At 40.4% G+C, this 20,059-nt stretch overlaps 1 protein-coding gene across 2 annotated transcripts in view; it reads right to left on the reverse strand.

The window, feature by feature from the left end:
- mybpc3 (myosin binding protein C3) overlaps window positions 1–20,059 on the reverse strand; it is a 42,177-nt gene that overhangs the window by 15,689 nt on the left and 6,429 nt on the right. Inside the window, exons 9-25 of one of the 2 annotated variants that reach the window (XM_067399477.1) lie at window positions 14,092–14,151; window positions 12,673–12,675; window positions 12,026–12,049; window positions 11,356–11,519; window positions 10,935–11,067; window positions 10,727–10,729; window positions 10,068–10,192; window positions 9,839–9,944; window positions 6,776–6,942; window positions 5,319–5,484; window positions 3,930–4,036; window positions 3,795–3,824; window positions 3,544–3,683; window positions 2,988–3,053; window positions 2,085–2,244; window positions 1,542–1,646; window positions 1,063–1,251 (exon numbers count right to left, since the gene is read on the reverse strand). In XM_067399477.1, coding sequence (XP_067255578.1) covers window positions 1,063–1,251; window positions 1,542–1,646; window positions 2,085–2,244; window positions 2,988–3,053; window positions 3,544–3,683; window positions 3,795–3,824; window positions 3,930–4,036; window positions 5,319–5,484; window positions 6,776–6,942; window positions 9,839–9,944; window positions 10,068–10,192; window positions 10,727–10,729; window positions 10,935–11,067; window positions 11,356–11,519; window positions 12,026–12,049; window positions 12,673–12,675; window positions 14,092–14,151 — 1,748 coding nt within the window. The remainder of the gene's footprint in view (window positions 1–1,062; window positions 1,252–1,541; window positions 1,647–2,084; window positions 2,245–2,987; window positions 3,054–3,543; window positions 3,684–3,794; window positions 3,825–3,929; window positions 4,037–5,318; window positions 5,485–6,775; window positions 6,943–9,838; window positions 9,945–10,067; window positions 10,193–10,726; window positions 10,730–10,934; window positions 11,068–11,355; window positions 11,520–12,025; window positions 12,050–12,672; window positions 12,676–14,091; window positions 14,152–20,059) is intronic. The other variant, XM_067399478.1, reaches the window with a different exon arrangement.

Genomic DNA, 20,059 nt, shown 5'->3' on the forward strand with positions numbered 1-20,059 from the left:
CTCTCTATGGCATATTCATCAGTGAATGGTTCTTGAAATAAGTTAATGACAATAATGCATCAAAACAGCCATAAAAAAGATATATAAAGAGGTCGTGGAGACTGATGTAAGCCCCCCCCAAAAATGTTTAGAAATAGACGCCTACTGCCAACAGGTTCAGGTTCAGGTTCAGGCTCAGGCTCCGGCTCTGGAGGGGGGACTACTTCTGTAGATGGTACCTCCTCCTGTTCCGTTGGTGCTGCTTCTGCTGGAGAAGCTCCATCTTCAGGAGGAGCAGGAGCTGCCTCCTCTTCAGCTAGAGGTACAGGGGCCTCAACACTAGCCTCTTGTGCAGGTTCTTCTGGAGGTGGTGCTTCTGGCTCCGGTTCTTTGGTTTCTGCTGGGACATCAGGCGCAGAATCAGCTGGCGGTCCCTCAGCTGGCGGTCCCTCAGCTGGCTTCTTCTCAGCAGTCTTAGGGAGCATTGGTTTGGTCATTCTGCCTATGGGTCACTACAGTGTGGTACGTTTTGCAAGTAGAGCCTCCTGAAAAGTGTCTCTCCGCTCTGTAACACCTGCTGTGGTCTTCTCCTCTGGCCAAGTGACGCGACAGGGCAAGCAACAAAGGAAGTGCACTGTCCTGCCCCCTCCTCACTTTAGACAATGCCATAGATACAGCTTTGCAGAGTTTTAACATGCCATTATTTATAGAGGAGGATGCCAAGGATAGTTTCCTAATCAGCTGTCTTGTAACAGACAACAGTCTACACAGATAGCAAAGCTTTTACCGCAGCTCACTAGAAGATTATGTGAAAGACGAGAAAACAATGTATGCAAGAAAATCAACATGTCAATTATTTAAACCAAAAAGGACCTTTTCAGACCACTTTAACAGCACACAACCTATTGAATGGACCAATTAGATGAATGACAAGATGTGTCTAAATCGTTCGACATGTCTGGAGATCAACAGCCACTGCCTATTACATTTAAATATTGATAACAGAGGCTTAAAGAACAGCAGGGGAAACAAACATGTCAATAAAACATAAGTAAAGTTATAAATCAAAGCAGTGGAACTCACCAACTGGCACAAATGGCTGGGAGGCGGCACTTGGGCGTGACATGCCGATGGCGTTTACTGCATAAATGCGCATCTCATAGGCCACGCCCTCAATCATTCTCTTGGCCTCATATGTGGTCTCTTTATAAGGATCAAAATTAAGTCTCATCCATCTATAGCTCTTTTTCTTCTTCCTTTCCAGGACATAACCTTAGAGGACATTAAGAACACACTGTTGTCATCATGGATTTTCATAAAGTGCACATTTAAAAGGATTTCCGTCATGTTATTAGGTCATTTTTCATTAGGTCATTTTTCATTAGGTTATTTTTCCAGAATATATAGGTTACTTCACTTAACCTCAAGTTAGATTGGGATTATGTTAAGTTAGTGGTTGAGAAAACTAATTTACAGTTCCAAGGAATGTGTGATGATGTCAACAAGATTTACTGTTATTTTAACTATGCATAGTAACACTGTGTACTGTCAGGTTAAGTCACCTATGACTGGCTGACCACCATCAAAGAGGGGGGGATCCCATTGGACAACACAAGAATCTTCACCAACGCTAAGGATTCTGGGAGCTTCAGGTGGGTCTGGCACATCTGTAAAACATGAAAGTGCAGTCAGCCCATTTCTTCATAAGGGTCAAAGTGCGGTACAGCTAATATACAGTTACATCAAAGGCATTTTGCTCTCAAATGGAAGTACTCTGCTATTCATTTGAATGTTCTGAAAACCTCGTAATGGCAATATAAACAGAGTGATAATAAACGGCCACAGAGATATCTGGGCAGTTCAGTTTGTGGCCTTTTTTGTGCATTTTTTTTTTTTATCTAAAAAAAAAAAAAAAAGAGTGGTTCTAAAGTGTGCGAGCAGTCATGAAAAACCACAGAAATGTTCTAAGCAATATTAAGACCTTTCTGAATTCATGTACAACAGGGTGTTGCAACATGGCCCGTAATGAAATTAGGGCCTAACTTAAGCCTCCCGGAGAACAGCTGCGAAATGTACCCACCGTAATGAGATTTAATAAAGCTTACCAACAACTTTGACATTAATGTCAGCTGTATCCTCTCCAGCAGGATTGCGTACAATGACAGAGTACACGCCCTCATCCTGACGCTCCGCCCCCTCAATGGTAAAGATGCAATGGCCTTTGGTACTCTCCACATGGACACGGCCATCTGAGTCTGTCAGCACCTGATCGGCCAATCAAAACCACTTGTTAAAAATGGTCAGTAGTTTTCAATCTAGATCAGTCACAGGCCCTCACATTCAACTCTGAATTTTCAAAACCAGGCAATGAAGAATAGATCATGGGAAAGATCTAATATAATACTTGCCAAAACACACATAGATACTACAGAATATACTGTACGTTACCTGTTAAATACCTCCCCTAGTTCCTATGAATGGAAGATGCTTACTTTTTATTTTCAAACTTTATACTTTATGAACTTTAAATCATGAAAGACGCACTCACCTTGTAGACAAAGTATTCTACAGAGTAGTGTGCGGTGTGTGTGAAACACTTGATGCTTTGTAGCAGTGTCAAGATCTCACAAATATGATGAGTTGTGTTTCAAAGTGATGCTTGTGTTAATGTTAGAGCAGTTTGTTTCCTTTGTACCCAGGGAAAGACAAACCACAGTTAAAGTAGAGAAGAAAGAACTAAACTTTCACTAAACAATAAAAAATTAAACGCTTTACAAAATGCATTATTATTATATATTGACTAATATATATAATACATATATATATGAATATGACTTCCCATGGAGTGTCTCCCTGGATTAAATCGATCAAGACTGCATCATCATTATCATCATGCAGCATGGGTCAATAACAAGACATCCAACATCACAGCCAAAGCATGTAGCATATAAGACACCGGATAATGTTCACTGTTCAAGCAGTCGGGAATTGTTAAGGCCCGAACTCACTTCACCGTTCTTCACTGTCCATGTGTGCCTTGGTTCAGGATGCGACTCTTCCTCCTTAGAGCTACCCTACATGAGCAGAGCAGAAGCTGTGAAGCCATGGCAACCAGGTCAGGGGTTAAGTGTGAGAAAATGAAGTGTCAACCTCCCATCTCACCACAAACCTCCCAGTCCCAGTGAGCCTCGACAAGACTTTCTGGTTATGTTTGGGAGATGTTACAGTACCTACCTGTCAAGGCTTCTGAAGCCCACATGCTGGATCTCCTGTTACATTTGCAACAACATGGCAAATCATAAAGAATTACAGTACACCACAAACTGCGGATGAATTCAAAAAACATAAAAATGATTTTCTAACTAAATAGTTTAGTGTAGGTTTGGCTATTCTGCCGTAACTGACCAGGGCTACATTTCTCAAAACAAGTAGATCGTGCAGACCAAGGTTCCTGTGATCTACTTAAGCTTACAATGCTTTTGGGAAATGCAGCCCAGACCTATTTGCTCAGACAAGGATTGGATAAAAATCGATACTAGACAAAATTTAATGACTCACTCTTACCTTTTCTCCTTTTGTCCAAACCACAGTGGGGGCAGGGTCTCCAGTAATTGGTACATCCAGTCGCAGTTTGTTTCCAGCCACAACCAAGATTGTGGAGTCAGTGGTGCGACCCATGCAGTCCAGATGAATCTTGGGAGGATCTTATAGTAAACAAGAGAGAAGTTTGTTGACACATTCCTTAAGAATGTACTGTATGACACCAGTCAAACAAAGTGCATTAGTGATTTAATGTTGTTCCAATTTTTTTTTACCTTGGCGAGGAACAAAGTCAATCTTGACCTCTGTAAAGACAAAGCATAATAATTTGAAAAACAGTGGCATAGAAATTAAAAAAGAGTTTAAACATACATTCATCAGTAATAGTTAAACAAGAGAAAGTAGGCTACCTAAAAAGTTGAGCTTGGCAGAGAGATTAAAGGCATAGCCTTCAGGTACAAAGGTGTAGTCACCCTCATCCTCTGGCTTCACGTCATCAATGGTGAGCTTATGAATCCTGAATATAAATATATAAATTAACTTTACAATATAAACATCTCAGCAGTGTTGTGTAGTAGTAACAAATAGTGAAGTGAGGTTGTAACGTCTATATTTTTTAAAATCCTGTAGCTTTTTTGTTATTTAAGAAGGGACCTGGCGTAGGCACTCGTTACAACGCTACATTTTCTCTGACAATGACAATTTTGTGAAGTTTTTCTTTTGTTTGTCTGTTTTGATTAAGGATGCGTTCTAGTAAGGCTGCATTTCTCGGCTGCCACGTCATCGAGCGCCTCTGAAGCCCATCTCAATTTGAAGGATCCTTGGATGGCTGCCTTTGTTGCGCGTCCTTCATTCAGCTCATTTTGAAGGATGCATCAAGTATATCCTTCGCATCCTAAAATCACCCAAAATCCTTTGCACGCATTCCAATTAACAAAAAAGAACTGATGGAAAACGAATCTGCACAAAGCTTGTCTGAGATCATTATGTAAGTCAAAAATAATGTTTTTGAAGATGAAGGCGTACGTTATATTTTGTTTTGGTGTAAATTAATCACTTAAGCCACTGTGAGATCACATACGGTTGTCATTCTCTGTATTGAACTAATAGAAAGACAGTTATAATATAAAGATTTTTAATACAAAGTATTATCTTAAGTTATCAAAGTATTTTCTTAAGTTAAGTTTTAATAGTATTTTCGTGCCGTGAACTTACTAGACTGTCTCATTCTAGCATTAATGCAGAGGAGGACTCTAGTAGTTGGAAAGAGGCAAGCTTTGTTTCTAAATGACCTAAGCAAAGATACAGTACCAGTCAAAATATTTGGAAACTTTACAATTTTTTGTATTTTTGAAAGAAGTCTCTTATGCTCACCAAGGCTGCATTTAATCAAAAATACAGTAAACAGTAATATTGCAAAATATTATTACAAATTAAAAGAACTATTTTATATTTGAATATATTTTAAAACGTTTTTTTTTCGCTTGATATTTGTATAGAAGAAGTCGAGAACAGGCTCTAACATTGCACATCCTCATATATTGTATACCATGTATAGCCCTATATGAAAATACAATGGTACTTTTTAAAAGGGACTACACACTTTTACATTTAAATTTCTTTATTTAAATTTTATTTTACTAATATTGTTTTACGAATATTAGTCTATGAATAATATTACACTGTTATGTGATGAAATGGTATATGCTAAACATTTATGCTAACTTAAACTAGTCTTAATAAATGAGTGCACAGACATTATATATTCGTCTCCAACTCACTTGTAAAGTAACACTCACCTTCCAATGTGTGTGATATTAGTTCTGGCATCAGGTTTCACCTCAACTCCATTTTTGTACCAGATGCCTTTAACATTTTCATCAGAAACCTCACATTTGAACACAGCCTGGTCTTTGGCCTTCACAGTCAGGTCAGCAATACTTTGATAGACCTCTAGCTCTTTCTCTAAAGGTCAGAGGTCAAAGAGAGCACTATGTCATCACACATGACCACAAACTAAATATGGATGCTTACAACATTACATCACAAATTCTATTCTAGCATATGTTTTCATCAAAAACAACATGGAAATACCATGTTTAGATGTATCATGATGGTAAAATGGAAATACAGTAGCATATAAAAAGGTAGCATGTAAACACTATAGTATGTGATTATAGTATTTGTTCAATACCATAATATAATCATCTGATATGGTACCATTTTTGTAAGGGATTTATGTAAGTTAAAAATAAATAAAATGTTTATTATGTTTTAAATACATAAAAGAATATAGCAAAATCAAGGTTTAAATGTATAAAATGAAATATTCATGTTCTCATATGGTGTTGTTATTCTCCTGGTCACCATTTGCATTCAGTGAACGGAAAAGAACAGCATAAAAATTCTGCCTGCTGTGATTTACGGTACAAAGAATATCGAATGGGTTTGAAACGACATACAGTTAAGTAACTGATTCATTTTTGGATGAACTATCCATTTAAGATTGCAATAAAGAGAGGTGGGGTACACAAAAAAGGTAATCCCACCACAGCCTGGTAGAGTTACAGGATTGCTTGGCAGCTGTTTTTTTTTTTTGTACTTGATCCCAGACAACCTGGTAGCAGACACACCTGGGTGTCAGTTTGCTTGTAAAGTGCTATACATGCTTGAAGACTCAGAATAGGAGACAGAATGAAGGAGGAAGATAAGAGATTGTGAAAGTGACAGAAACAAACAATAAAAAGAAATGGAAAGAAAGGGAATGAGTCATAAATCTTTCTTAGATGCTATTAAAAGCGATATATGGAGTTGAGTGTGACAATGACAGAAAGAGAGAGTGAGAAAGGAACAGAGAGAGTCATCTGCCCTGTTAAAATATATGGGTCAGGCGGTCTAACAATAGCTGGCATGTGGGCACTGGAATGGTAACCTTGTGCAGAAGTGTCAGTGGCCATGTTTTCTGAACTGACAAGAGGTGAAGTTTGAATGACATGGCCATGAATGGGTGAGGTTTAAGGAAGGAGTGAAGAATGAAGAACTCTTAGATGTCTTGAACCCAAATCATGACCTGCAGACTAGTTTTATATCCTAAATATTAGAAAGCTTAACAATATTTTTACATACATTTTTCATCCCTTCCAGTATCAAATGCAGAAATCAATCAACAAGTTACATTACAAATCTGGAAACATCTGTGGGGACAGAAATCTGCAAATATCATAGGCCTTGAAACTATCCAAAATCAGATATTTACCCTGAACCATGAGCTCTGCAAATGATTGCCCTCCATTGGTTTTCACCCGGTAGTGTCCACAATCCTCCTTGGTCACATCATTAATGATAAGGACATGCTTACATCCATCTTTCTTGAAGCGGTATTTGAAGGACTCATCTCGGGTGAGTTCCACACCATCTTTCTCCCTATACAAGTCAGAGGTTTGCTATTTGTTAATATTCATTAATTTAATACTTCAGTCAGCATCTCATTGAATTGCAATTTACTATCCAAACCCACATTTTAATTAAACACCATGTCAAAACAAAAAAATAATGGATGAATGGTTCACAATACTTTTTATAGCATGCATTTACAAAACTGATGAATTTCATTTTGACTTTTAAATCACTGAAATTAAAGAGTTAGTTCAGCCAAAAATATAAAATCTGTCATTAATTACTCACCCTCATGTCGATCCAAACCTGTAAAACCTTCGTTCATCTTCGGAACACTAATTAAAATGTTTTTGTTGAAATCCGAGAGGTTTCTGATCCCCAAGAGAAAGCAACATAATTACCGCATTAAAGGTCCAGAAAAGTAATAAAGACTTTGTATCTACAGTGTCTACAGTAGTTCAACCTTAATGTTATGAAGTGATGAGAATATTTTTGTGCACAAAAACAAAACAAAAATAATGACTTTATTAAACAATTTCTATAATTCTCCTACGCAGTTTACATTAGACACAGCGCAGAGCTTCAGGGTTTACGTCAGAACACCGACTCATAATTGGCCGGCTGCTGTGTCAGCATCACGCGCATGCATTGTGCTGCTTATGTGAACAGCATCGGACAATACTGAGTTGCTGTTCTGATGTAAACCCTGAAGCTCTGCACTATGTCTACGACGTAAACCGCATAGGAGAATGACAGAGAAGAGAAGAAATTGTCGTTCTTTTTGTTTTGTTTCAGCGCACAAAAAAGTATTCTCGACACTTCATAACATTAAAGGTTGAATCACTGTAGTTACGTGGACTATTTTAAGAATGTCTTTACTACTTTCTGGACCTTGAATATGGTAATAACATTGCTTTCTTGGGGAACAGAAACCTCTCGGATTTCATCAAAAAATATCTTAATTTGTGAAGATGAACAAAGATCTTACGTGTTTGGAATGACATGAGGATGAGTAATTAATGACAGAAATTTCATTTTTGGGTGAACTAACCCTTTAAAAATCCTTGGAAATACTACAGATGTAACTAATTACAACATGTATGCTCTGTTTTGGTTTATTTAGAGTTCCTGTTTCCTTTGTTCTCATTTTCCTGCCACTAGTTTGCTTCTGTGGTTGTTAAAGGTTAAAGAGGATGTTTTGTTTTATACATTTTTGCAATATTACTTGAAACTGTCTTTACTAACTGATAAAAGACTATTTATTAGGTGCACTGAAAGGAATAATATTAATATATATAATATAATTTTATCATCTGTGCACAAGGTAGGGCCTTAAAAACATCAGCCAATCGTTTACGCGATCATCGTGTAAACGATTGGCCCTCTGGCTTGTCAATCACTGCGGTGACGTTCCTTGTGAGAGACGAGCGCGTCTACGCGCTCCAGTAACTTTCCACACTCCACAGGCGCCGCATGCGATGTTTTTGTCAGGAGACAGGAGTAACAACTGCAGATTATGAGTTACCTGCGGTGAGTCCGACATAATGAATCCACTAACACGACACAGTGAATGCCGGTGGTAAACACTCCTGTTCCAATACGAGTGTTTACGAGTTTTGGGAAGCGTTCCTTCGAAGGAGGGGGGGTTGTTCTTACCCATGCGCTCATTTCAAAAACTCAGTAACAGTCTTGATTCTCAGTCGACGAAAAGATCCTCTTTAGCACCTTTAATTAGCTCACCACACACCTGTTCTGTTTCAACATTGATTACCCTGTTTGTCCAGTACATAAGCCCTGAGTTCTCCTTGTCCTATATCGTTTATAGAAGAGTGGTCGTGTTTCTCTGTGACCTCCTACATGTTTGTTTTCTTTTATAATAAAGTGTTTCTTCTATACAGCCACCGCTTGACACTAAGTCCCTGAATTGACTTTTGTGAAACTGGCATGCTGGCATTTTAAACCACTATGGACATCTTGAAAATTAACCAATTAGAAAGAAATCAATGACAGAAAAGATGTTAATTACAGTAGTAAGGGAAATTCCAATAAAGTTTGCTCCTGAACATTTCTGAAGGTGTAGTAATGGCTAGAGTTATTGTGTTATGGTGTATACTTACTCAGTAATAACCTCTGAAAAGTAAATCTCGATTTACGAGCGTAACTGCAGGGTAGTAGCGAGAGCAAATGAGATAAATCAAATGGCTGACATAGTAAAGGACTAACAATTTATAATAAGTTCATAGCTGCTAATCTTTTCCCATGCACCCATAAGCGTTGATCCCAAAGCGATGCAGTTCTACATCTTATACTGTACATGTTAATTCCAATCAGTTTATACTAAAGGCACAAAAACACATTACTAACCCATTTTACTTGTTATATAGTCATACATTGCGGAGTTTCAGTACCAGGAACAGTATCTACTTCTTCCTTTTCCTAATCATGTTGGATCTAGAAAGTCATCCACTATTCGAGAAAGGTGCCATTAACCACCAGTGACTTTCTCATTCCATTCTAGGACACTTGTGAGGTGCTAAAAGGCTGCTATGACCTTTTCCAGGCACTGATCATTTACAACCCAGGGTGATATAGAGCCTTGGCTACAGCTATAGCGGAACCAGCTCTCACTCATGCACCACCATCTGTCAGTCAGTGTGACTCACCCAACCAGCCAGCCATGCTGAAAGAGACACATATGCCATCTACTGGACATGTGAGGAATGCCAGGACTCAAGGACAGCTTGTGAAATGTTCACCTTTTCTAAACTCTTCTCTGATGTTGTTTGATATCAACTTTTTGTTTGTTCATTAATTTTTATTAAAGATGCACATCTGACATGAAAGGCCTTTTTTTAATCTCTCCTGGAAATGTGTTATTAATAACGAAAGGGAAAAGGATGTGTGCGCATGTTGACAGACCTACCATTTCACCTGAGCCCCCTCTTCAGACACTTCACACTCAAACTCCACTCTTTCTCCTTTCATAACCATCTGATCCTCTAGGTTACGTACGATCAGAACAGGAGGCTCTAAAAGCAAGGATAGACAGTAAAATGTAATGATATATTTTTATTTAATTTTAATTACATATAAAATATTTACTTGTCTGTAAATGTCATTCTCAGCGATCTTTGTCTGTGGAAGTTAATTACCTTTAACAAAGAGCTCAGTGACAGTCTTCTCATCTCCAACTACACACGTATAAGCAGCATCATCTGCCAGAGTACAGTTGTTGATGGTGAGGAAACGTTTGTTGCCTACACTCTCAAAGATGTACCTGTAGGAAAACAAGAAATTATTCAGTAGCAGTTCCAGTTTGGTTCTCCAGGTGGTGACAAAGCATCACTGTTGGAGAAACTTTTCCAACCATACACTGACATCATAAAATTAACAATAACTTTTATAAGTTTATAAACTTTTTCATTATCATGTCAGAAATCTTTTGGCAAACAAATAATAGACAACTGTTAAACATATGACAAGACTTGCTTTTAAAATTCTTCAATTCACAAGATGTATTTTTACACAAGGTTCACTTTTAACTAAGGTCACCGAAAGCTATTATGAGCCATTGAGGATTGTAGTTGTTTTTTTTCTATTGTTATTTTAGTCTATCCTTAAACATCTGACAGCCTCCATCCATTGGCACAGCTGACATCTGAGTCTACAGTGCTGCTGTGTATTCTTGGAAAATGTCCCTGCATATTCATAGTCAACAGGCTGTTTGAGACATCTAACCCCACAGACGAGCCCTGAGGTTGCTTATCAAGTGTAGGTAGGCTGCATACTGTCACTGTTGGGTGCCACTCACTTGCTAGGGTTGACAGCGGAGAGCAGGAAGAGCAGTCCATCCATCCGCAAGCACACAGAGTTGTCAAAAGTCAAAAGAAATGTAGACAGTTATTTGTGATCAAGCCTTTCTACTCCTTTAAGAATATGCATAATAATTATAATATGTTTCACATATTTTGAATGTCGTTTTCCCCTTTTAATTACAGTTAAAGGACATAAATAGCTACCTTCCAGTTGGGTGTATCTCTTGTCCATTTTTTAACCATTTAACTTCTGCATCTGGATTGGCCACTTCAATTTGCAGTTTGATCTTGTGTCCCTTTTCGACTTGGTAGGCTGGGTCCAGCTTCCTAAGAAAAGCTGTGAATAAAATAAGGATGAAAAGCTCAGTCACCACTATTAAAAACAAATCAAAACAAAACCAAAATACTTATTTAATGTTACAATGTATGTTTGGTTTTTGTTGTCGTTCTGGGCTTTGTACTCTTGTATAGTCATAAATGTTTGTAGGGAAAAAAACACCACTTCTAATGCATCAAATGACAGATCCATTTCATTTCAACAGATCCATTTCAAGCTACAAAACTGCTAAATGTAGGCAAGCATAGTCACTTTTGTGGTCTGTAAGGTTAAAAAGGGGCTACACACCTGCACTTTTCTTCTCCTCTTTTTTCATTTTCTTGAGTCTCTTGAGCATCCCCCGCAAGTCTGTGATTCCATACTGGAAGGCGATCTTTTCATACTCTGATGGTGGGGCCTTCTGGAGGATATCCCATACGTCTACGTCAGGCTCTGTGCTCATATGAACAGCTCTGCAAACCCACAAGAGAAGATGGATGTTGATCAGGACAGGCAAATCAAGTTGTGTCTTCACAATGTTTTAATGTTGTTCTTTTAAGAGATTATTAATCCGATAGTTCACCAAAAAATGAGAACTCTGTCATTAGTTACTCACCCTTTTTTTTTTTTTTTTTGGTCCATACAATGAAAGTCTGTGGGGTCCAAAACTTCAATGGACCCCAATGACTTTCATTGTATTGATAAAGACAGTTAAAACATTCTTCAAAATGTGTTTGCAGAAGAAAAAAGTGATAGTGGTTTATTTAAGTAAATGATGACAGAATTTTTGGGTAGCCAGTAGCCACTATCAGTTTAAGGCTCTAAAATAATGGCAATATAAGCATGAAGCATATTCAGTACATTATTCATTCAAATTCTTTATTAATTTATAGAAATGCAATTTACAACAGCAAACACATATTAATAAATTAGATTAATATTAATGAATGTCATTAATTCTGTAAAAAAGAAATCTTACCGTTGACCAGTTTTTAAGAAACTGCTGTACTTATGTAGAGGAAGAATCCAAGCATCAAGCATGGTAAGACAAACCATAGCTGATTAATTGCACATTATCAACCTTTCAGATATCATAACAACAAACTGCTAGACCATCGAGACAATTTTACAGTTAATTTTTATATATGCATTTAAACAAAAAAAGCATGCAGAATCTACATTGTGGACTACAGAAAGTTTTTCCTTTAAATATCTTACCTTCATGTGTCTCTTGCATTTATTAAATTAAATAAAGAATTAGAAATTCTTTGCATAAATGTACGGTGTTTACTGACATAACCAATTTGCTATGCTGCCGTGGCAGAGTCAGTGAATGTGGGATGAATGCCGTGGGATGTAGAATGGTGTAGGAATTGGTTTATTAATGTGATTAATTAGGAGTATATGAGTATGATGGAGTTTGCTAAAAATAAGTCAAACATGACTCTCTCTATCTAGTTCCAAAGTGGGTGTGCAATACGTGGAGTGGAAATACATAGAAGGACTAAAGTTGGCAATCAATGGCTGATTAGGAGAGAGAATAATCAAGGTATCACATGCACACTTCGCATTACAACACTCAACATTCCTTCATGCACAACAGCCAGTTCAGTGTGACTCACTTACTCTCTGAATATGGGAGTGGCACAGCCACAGAGGAGAAAAACAAAAAACAATTATACATAGATTGGAACAATTCATCAATAAATAATGACTAAATTAAGCATATATGTCAATATTTAAAATCAGAATTCATACGGTAATGTACCTGTATTTTATTTAAGTCATTCTTATATAGCTACATTAAATAAACATACAGTGGAGTTCAAACATCAGACAACAATTGTACAAACAGTTGTAACTTTGGTAGCAGCAGGAATGATGAAAAAGGAGCAGGATCTATGACAGAAGTTTTTAATAAATAAATCAAAATAACTAAAATATTCATGCAGCTAGGCAATCTCAAAGAACTAGAGCAGAACAATCACACCCACAATGAAAATGGACAAACTGAGGGATAGATATACAAAAACTAATCAGGGGTTAAAACAGGACAGGTGTGACTAAAGAGCCCGATCACAGGAAAATGCATATAAATAGTACGAGTGTGTAATCTCGTAGAATATATACGCCAAAATGAGTTTTGGCGTGCTTATGGTACTCAGTTTCATAAAATGCGTATCATATGCACGCCAAAAAAAAAAACTGCTTACCATAAGCACGCCAAAACTCATTTTGCCGTATATATTCTACGAGATTACACACTTGTACTATTTATACGCATTTTCATGTGGTCGTGTTGGACTAAATCAATGAACTAATGAGTAACAATGGAAACTAACCAGAAGTGGGAACAAGGAACAAAGAAAACAGGAACAGAAAACAGTGCAAAACCAACTCAATAGCTATGTTTCCATCCAAAGTTGCAAATTTAACTCGGATAAAAAATTTGCGAATAAAGCACTGTTTCCATCCAGTGAGTCGAAGAGAACAAATTCGTCATTTCCTGATAAAATGGCACTAAATATCACTAAGAAAAATGGAAGTTGCTGCAGTAGAAGCCACTGTATATAATAATTTCCATATATAATAAATTACTTGAGCCTCAGAGCACGAGTAAGTTTTTTTATGCACATTTTTTAAATTTATTTTCAGCTAGATTGTAGGTCACTATTCAATTAAGCATATTTGTAACACTGAGCATGTAAACTCCTTTGTACATGTTTTTATTCTTGATATTCTTGATTCTATTGAAGATTATTGATTTTTGGATATTTCTCAAATCATTTCAGCTGGAGTACTGATGGGGGTAAGGGAAATACTACTACGAAATACTAAAACATTCCGTTAAATTCAGTTAAATTTTTCAGGGCAACATAAATTGTTAATAATATTCATTTGTTCAAAAATGCATTATATTACGGTATTGCAAAATATTGTGGTCTCAGACTTTTGGAATCCCACTGCATTCACTGTGAATTCAAGTTTTTGGCATGGGTAGACAATGAATGAATCTGATCATGTTTTAGATGTCTCAAGACTTACCTCTTTTTTAGTAAAGCACTGAAGTCCAGTTCACCAGAGTCATCACCTCCATCTGTGCTACTGTAGGAGAGGAAGGAATCAAGAGCCACAAAACATGAGCATACAGAACTGTCACATTCTAACCTCATTACATTTTAAAAATTGGGGAATCTTTCAACAGCTTCTCCAACATTAAAATGCAGTCACTTTAAAAACTAAAATGTATCAAATATCAAATATGTTGATGTATAGGTCATGTTCGGACTGTATTATTATGCATAAAACATGTATGGAATGGATGTACACTACTGTTCAAAAGTTTATTTGAAAGAAGTCACTTCTGTTCAACAATGCTGAATTTATTTGAAAAACTACAGTAAAAACAGTAGTAATGTGAAATATTATAACAATTTAATTAACTGTTTTCTATTTTAACATATTTCAAAATGTAAACTATTCCTATAATGGCAAAACTGAATTTACAGCAGCCAATATTCCAGTGTCACATGATCCTTCAGAAATCATTCTAATATGCAGATTTGGTGCTCAAGAAACATTATTAGTATTAAAAACACTACGCTGCTAAATATTTTTTGAAGCTTGATCATTTTTTTTCTGTATTCTTGAATGCATTTTTGTATGTTTTTGATCATACAATTTGATAATTTAATGCATCCTTGCTGAATAAAAGTTAATTTCTTTCAAAAAAAAAAAAATCAGTAGTGAACAGTGGTGTTGTTACGGGTGGCTGGTAGAGAGATGAGGCAGATACGGATTTCCACGATAATAGAGACTTTACTTCAAACAATGGCAATGAACAACAGACAGACACCTTAACAAAACAGAGAACGGACGAGGAGTGAAGGGAGTGAGTGCAATATAAAGGGAGTGCTAACAATAGAGTCCAGGTGCAGGTGATGAGTGATGATGAGGAACTGACGAGGGAAGTGAGTGCAGGTGTGGAGAACAGGAGGATTCTGGGAAATGGAGTCCAGGGAAACAAGGGATCTGTAACAGTACCTCCCCCTCCCGGTAGGCGCGTCCTCGCGCCGTAGATGTAACAACCGGGAGGGGGCGGGCGCCCTGGAGACCTCAAACCGGAGCAGGGAAGGAGTAAACTGGAGTGGAGGTCTCCAGGGCAGGTCCAAAAACCATGGCGGGTCAGGAGCCGTGGGCAACCATGGCGGGTCAGGGGTTGAAGGCAGCCATGGCGGGTCAGGAGCCGTGGGCAGCCATGGCGGGTCAGGAGCCGTGGGCAGCCATGGCGGGTCAGGGGTTGAAGGCAGCCATGGCGGGTCAGGAGCCGAAGGCAGCCATGGCGGGTCAGGTGCAGCGGGCAGCCATGGCGGGTCAGGTGCAGCGGGCAGACATGCAGCGGGCATACATGGCGGGTCAGGTGCAGCGGGCAGCCATGGCGGGTCAGGAGCCGAAGCCTTCGAGGCGTTGAGCCCAGGCGTCGCTGAAGGACTGGCGGGTGATGGCGGAACCGAAGGCTCCGCCGACCGAAGCGCAGCCGGGGCTCCAGAAGGCCGCAGTGAAAGCAGAAGGACAGCCAACAAAACGAACACCGGGGGGAGTGAGGAGGCCAACTGAATCCGAGGGACGGAGTGACGGAGCGGAGACGGAGGAGTGAAGTCCAGAGGGGAGGGCAGGCTGATGAATGACCAAGGTGTGAGTGGAGGCAGGATGGAGACTGGTGAAGCTGGAGGACTGATGGGCAACGGTGGAGCAGAGGGAGGTTGGAGCCGGGGTGAAGGTAATCGCCCAGAGGTCCGAGGTGGAGATCTGGGCGAGGGGGCTTGAGGTGGAGGTGCAGTATAGACATGACTTGGAGGAGGCGGGAGAGGGAGGCAGGGAGGGAAAACAGACTTTGGGCTGGAGGGTTCATAAACACAGTTCATAGGAGCAGTAGGTTCGGCGGCGGCGGCGGCTGGAGCGGCTGGCTCGGCGGCGGCGGCTGGAGCGGCTGGCTCGGCGGCGGCGGCTGGAGAACTTTGCTCGGCGGCGGAGACTGGAGAACTTTGCTCGGCGGCGGAGACTGGAGAACTTTGCTCGGCGGCGGAGACTGGAGAACTTTGCTCGGCGGCGGAGACTGGAGAACTTTGCTCGGCGGCGGAGACTGGAGAACTTTGCTCGGCGGCGGAGACTGGAGAACTTTGCTCGGCGGCGGAGACTGGAGAACTTTGCTCGGCGGCGGAGACTGGAGAACTTTGCTCGGCGGCGGAGACTGGAGAACTTTGCTCGGCGGCGGAGACTGGAGAACTTTGCTCGGCGGCGGAGACTGGAGAACTTTGCTCGGCGGCGGAGACTGGAGAACTTTGCTCGGCGGCGGAGACTGGAGAACTTTGCTCGGCGGCGGAGACTGGAGAACTTTGCTCGGCGGCGGAGACTGGAGAACTTTGCTCGGCGGCGGAGACTGGAGAACTTGGCTCGGAGGAGACTGGGGTTGAGGGCCATTTCATCCCCTCAAATACAATTAAAATCCCCACAGGCACTGGAGCTGGCTCTGTGGGGACTGGAGCTGGCTCTGGAGATACTGGAGCTGGCTCTGGAGATACTGGAGCTGGCTCTGGAGATACTGGAGCTGGCTCTGGAGATACTGGAGCTGGCTCTGGAGATACTGGAGCTGGCTCTGGAGATACTGGAGCGGGCTCTGGAGATACTGGAGCGGGCTCTGGAGATACTGGAGCGGGCTCTGGAGATACTGGAGCGGGCTCTGGAGATACTGGAGCGGGCTCTGGAGATACTGGAGCGGGCTCTGGAGATACTGGAGCGGGCTCTGGAGATACTGGAGCGGGCTCTGGAGATACTGGAGCGGGCTCTGGAGATACTGGAGCGGGCTCTGGAGATACTGGAGCGGGCTCTGGAGACATTGGGGCCGCTTTCTTCCTCCTCCTCCGCTTACTGGGCCCAGTAGCGGAATATGGGTCCAGCCTGGGGCAGGCAGGGAGTTCGCTGGAGCGGTGTGCGGAGGAAGCCGGAGGTTGACTAACTGGCCCGGCCAACCGTGTTTCTGGATGGACCGGACGACAACACTGATCCTGAACCTCTTTCACTAAGAATTTGGAGCCATTCAACCACAAAATTAAATTGATAGTTTCGCTTAAGGAGAAACAAAAAACAGGTTCATCAAAACGGATAGTGTCGTCATCCAATCCATCCAAAAACAGGGAGATCAACTGAGCGTCGGGCCAGTTAGACAAGTAAGCAAGCTCAACGAACTCCTCCACATACCTCTCCAGCGAACGTCCTACCTGCAGGAGCCCGATAATGCGTTCGCTGGCTGTTAGGGTGAGAGGCGATGGAGGAGCTGGATCCAGGGAGCTGGGGAAAGTCTCCATTTTTTTTTTTTTTTTCGTGGAAAATCCGGTCGGTTTAGGTCCGTTCTTCTGTTACGGGTGGCTGGTAGAGAGATGAGGCAGATACGGATTTCCACGATAATAGAGACTTTACTTCAAACAATGGCAATGAACAACAGACAGACACCTTAACAAAACAGAGAACGGACGAGGAGTGAAGGGAGTGAGTGCAATATAAAGGGAGTGCTAACAATAGAGTCCAGGTGCAGGTGATGAGTGATGATGAGGAACTGACGAGGGAAGTGAGTGCAGGTGTGGAGAACAGGAGGATTCTGGGAAATGGAGTCCAGGGAAACAAGGGATCTGTAACAGGTGTATACTGACACATAAAGAGCACATATAGGGCAGATGCACAAATAACACATGCAAATAATTTTCTGAGGCAACAGAAACTACGCTGTTTTTAAAGTGCCCCAATTATGCTATTTTTAAGGTTCCTAATTTTGTTTTGTAGAGCCACGTTTCCACCAAAATTACCCCGTGCAATTTTTCCCGGAACTTTTCCCCCCAAACCTGTTGCTGTCTGCATTTCCATCACAGTCTAAAGTACAGTGAAGATGAAGCAAATTAGTACTGTGACGTAGAACTGCGTGGGACTTTCCAGTTTCCACTGGATTTCATCCTCCGCATATAAGCTTAATAAAGCCTAAACCTCGTCATCGGGCATATTTTTATACTCCATTGTTGATTGGAATATCAAACAACTCTTACAGCACGCACCGCAACATACTTTTAAAAATGGTGGTTGAAATAAAAGGCTGCATGGAGTCAACCAATCAAAATGCTCTGTGAACTCAATCAGCATATTCAGCACAAAAGTCCCACCCCCAAAAGTACCTGAATTTTAAAAAAAGAACTACCTTGTGAGCACAAACTTTCTGAGGGGAAATTTTTACCTAGATCCCCATCAATGTCTTTAGTATCTTTCTCAACCTTGAAAGAAGTGGTTAAATTGCTGTATATGGAGGAATCAGATACCTCTCAGATTTCATCAAAAATATCTTAATTTGTGTTCCGAAGATGAACGAAGGTCTTACGGATGTGGATCGACATGACGGTGAGTAATTAATGACAGAATTTTCATTTGTGGGTGAACTAACCCTTTAATATTGCTGATTACTGTATTTACTTATATATTAAGTATTATTCTTCATAATTCGATAGTAGTTGCACGTTACTGTCGTGGATATTCCAAATAGCCTATGCATTCAGACTGCCACCTTCAAGAGCGTCAAAATTCACTCTGGTTGCCCCACCAACAACGCTGAACTGTGCGTTCAGACCGCAGGCGGTGAGAGCATCAAACTAACCAGCAACCAATCGGAATGTAGAAGTTCTCCTCTTGAGAGGATTCCAAGCAGAGAACAAATTGCTTAGCTAGAGAAAATAATGATAAATGTCATAAGGCTTAAATATACAGTGGCACATACAGCTATGCCATTTTAGACATGCTATGCCTTGGTCCATGCATCATTTTTCTTATTTATGTCCCTGTATGCAAACAGGGACACATGTCATATATTATGGGGAAACCCGCCACAGCAATTATCAACTTCTCCTCTATTTTGCTTGGGAACTAATGTTTGGTCGGAACCAAAGTTTACACGACAGCTTTCTCTGGAATCCTCTCAAGTGGAGGACCTCAACATTCCGATTGGTTGCCACTGAACTGCGTCATAGCTCATTACCATAAAGTTGACCTTGCTAAGGTTTCTGGGTAGAACGACATGTTTCCTGGAAGCGATGAGCAACGGTGTTCAACAGGGTTTGAGATAAGTTTTCTCTTGTTTGGTGGGTGTGTCAAAAATGTCAGCCCAATCAGCAGCAACCATGAAAAGGTAATATTCTAAAAGGCATAACAGGGGCATTTTAAAGGCGCTTTGTTGGAGGATGTCAAAGATGAAGGTAAGAACACAGAAATGCTGATGCAGAGAAGAAATCCATAGCAGACTCCTGTGATCACATATCAAAGACCCAGGAGGCCGTTTAGTTAGTATAAGGCAACACGTGATAATCTCGACAGTAGAGTCTTCTTTCTCGTCTGTAAATCAAATATTTGAAAGATGTATATGTATGACCCATGATGCTCTTTAACGAACTTCTCTTATGGTTTGACGAAATAAATCACCATGAGAGAAGAGGAGCAACAAAAGAGACATGTCACTCAAAGTTTGCACAGCTGGTTCCACTGATTTCGTCAAGGTATCAGCCACAGTTAAGAAGGTGAGGTGCATGGAGAGATTTCTGTTATTATGCTTCAAATAACCAGAATTAAAGTATTACAAAACAGTCACGGACATAGTGCGGTTTCTGATTAAAATGGTGGCAAAGTTATTAGTGGAATCCTCTAATTTGCTCACTCTTAATCAGTGTCTGTACTTGAGAAGATCAGTGGACAGGGAAATCATATTCACTTTAAAGCCCTCTGCCTCTGATACGCCAGTAATGAGTGTTGGGGAAATTGCCCTTCTCACAAAAACAGAGAAAATGGTCAGAAGAGAACAGACAGGAAATGAGAGTCAGAATGAGAGTTTGCAAAAGATCCTTGGAGAGTGAGTCATAAAGCAACAGCAATGACTAATATCACTCACTCCCCTTAGATGTTGGCAGACAAAGGGAGAAGATTGAAA

Source organism: Chanodichthys erythropterus, chromosome 11 (genome assembly GCF_024489055.1).
Source record: "Chanodichthys erythropterus isolate Z2021 chromosome 11, ASM2448905v1, whole genome shotgun sequence".
In the NCBI taxonomy this organism is placed as follows: Eukaryota; Metazoa; Chordata; class Actinopteri; order Cypriniformes; family Xenocyprididae; genus Chanodichthys; species Chanodichthys erythropterus.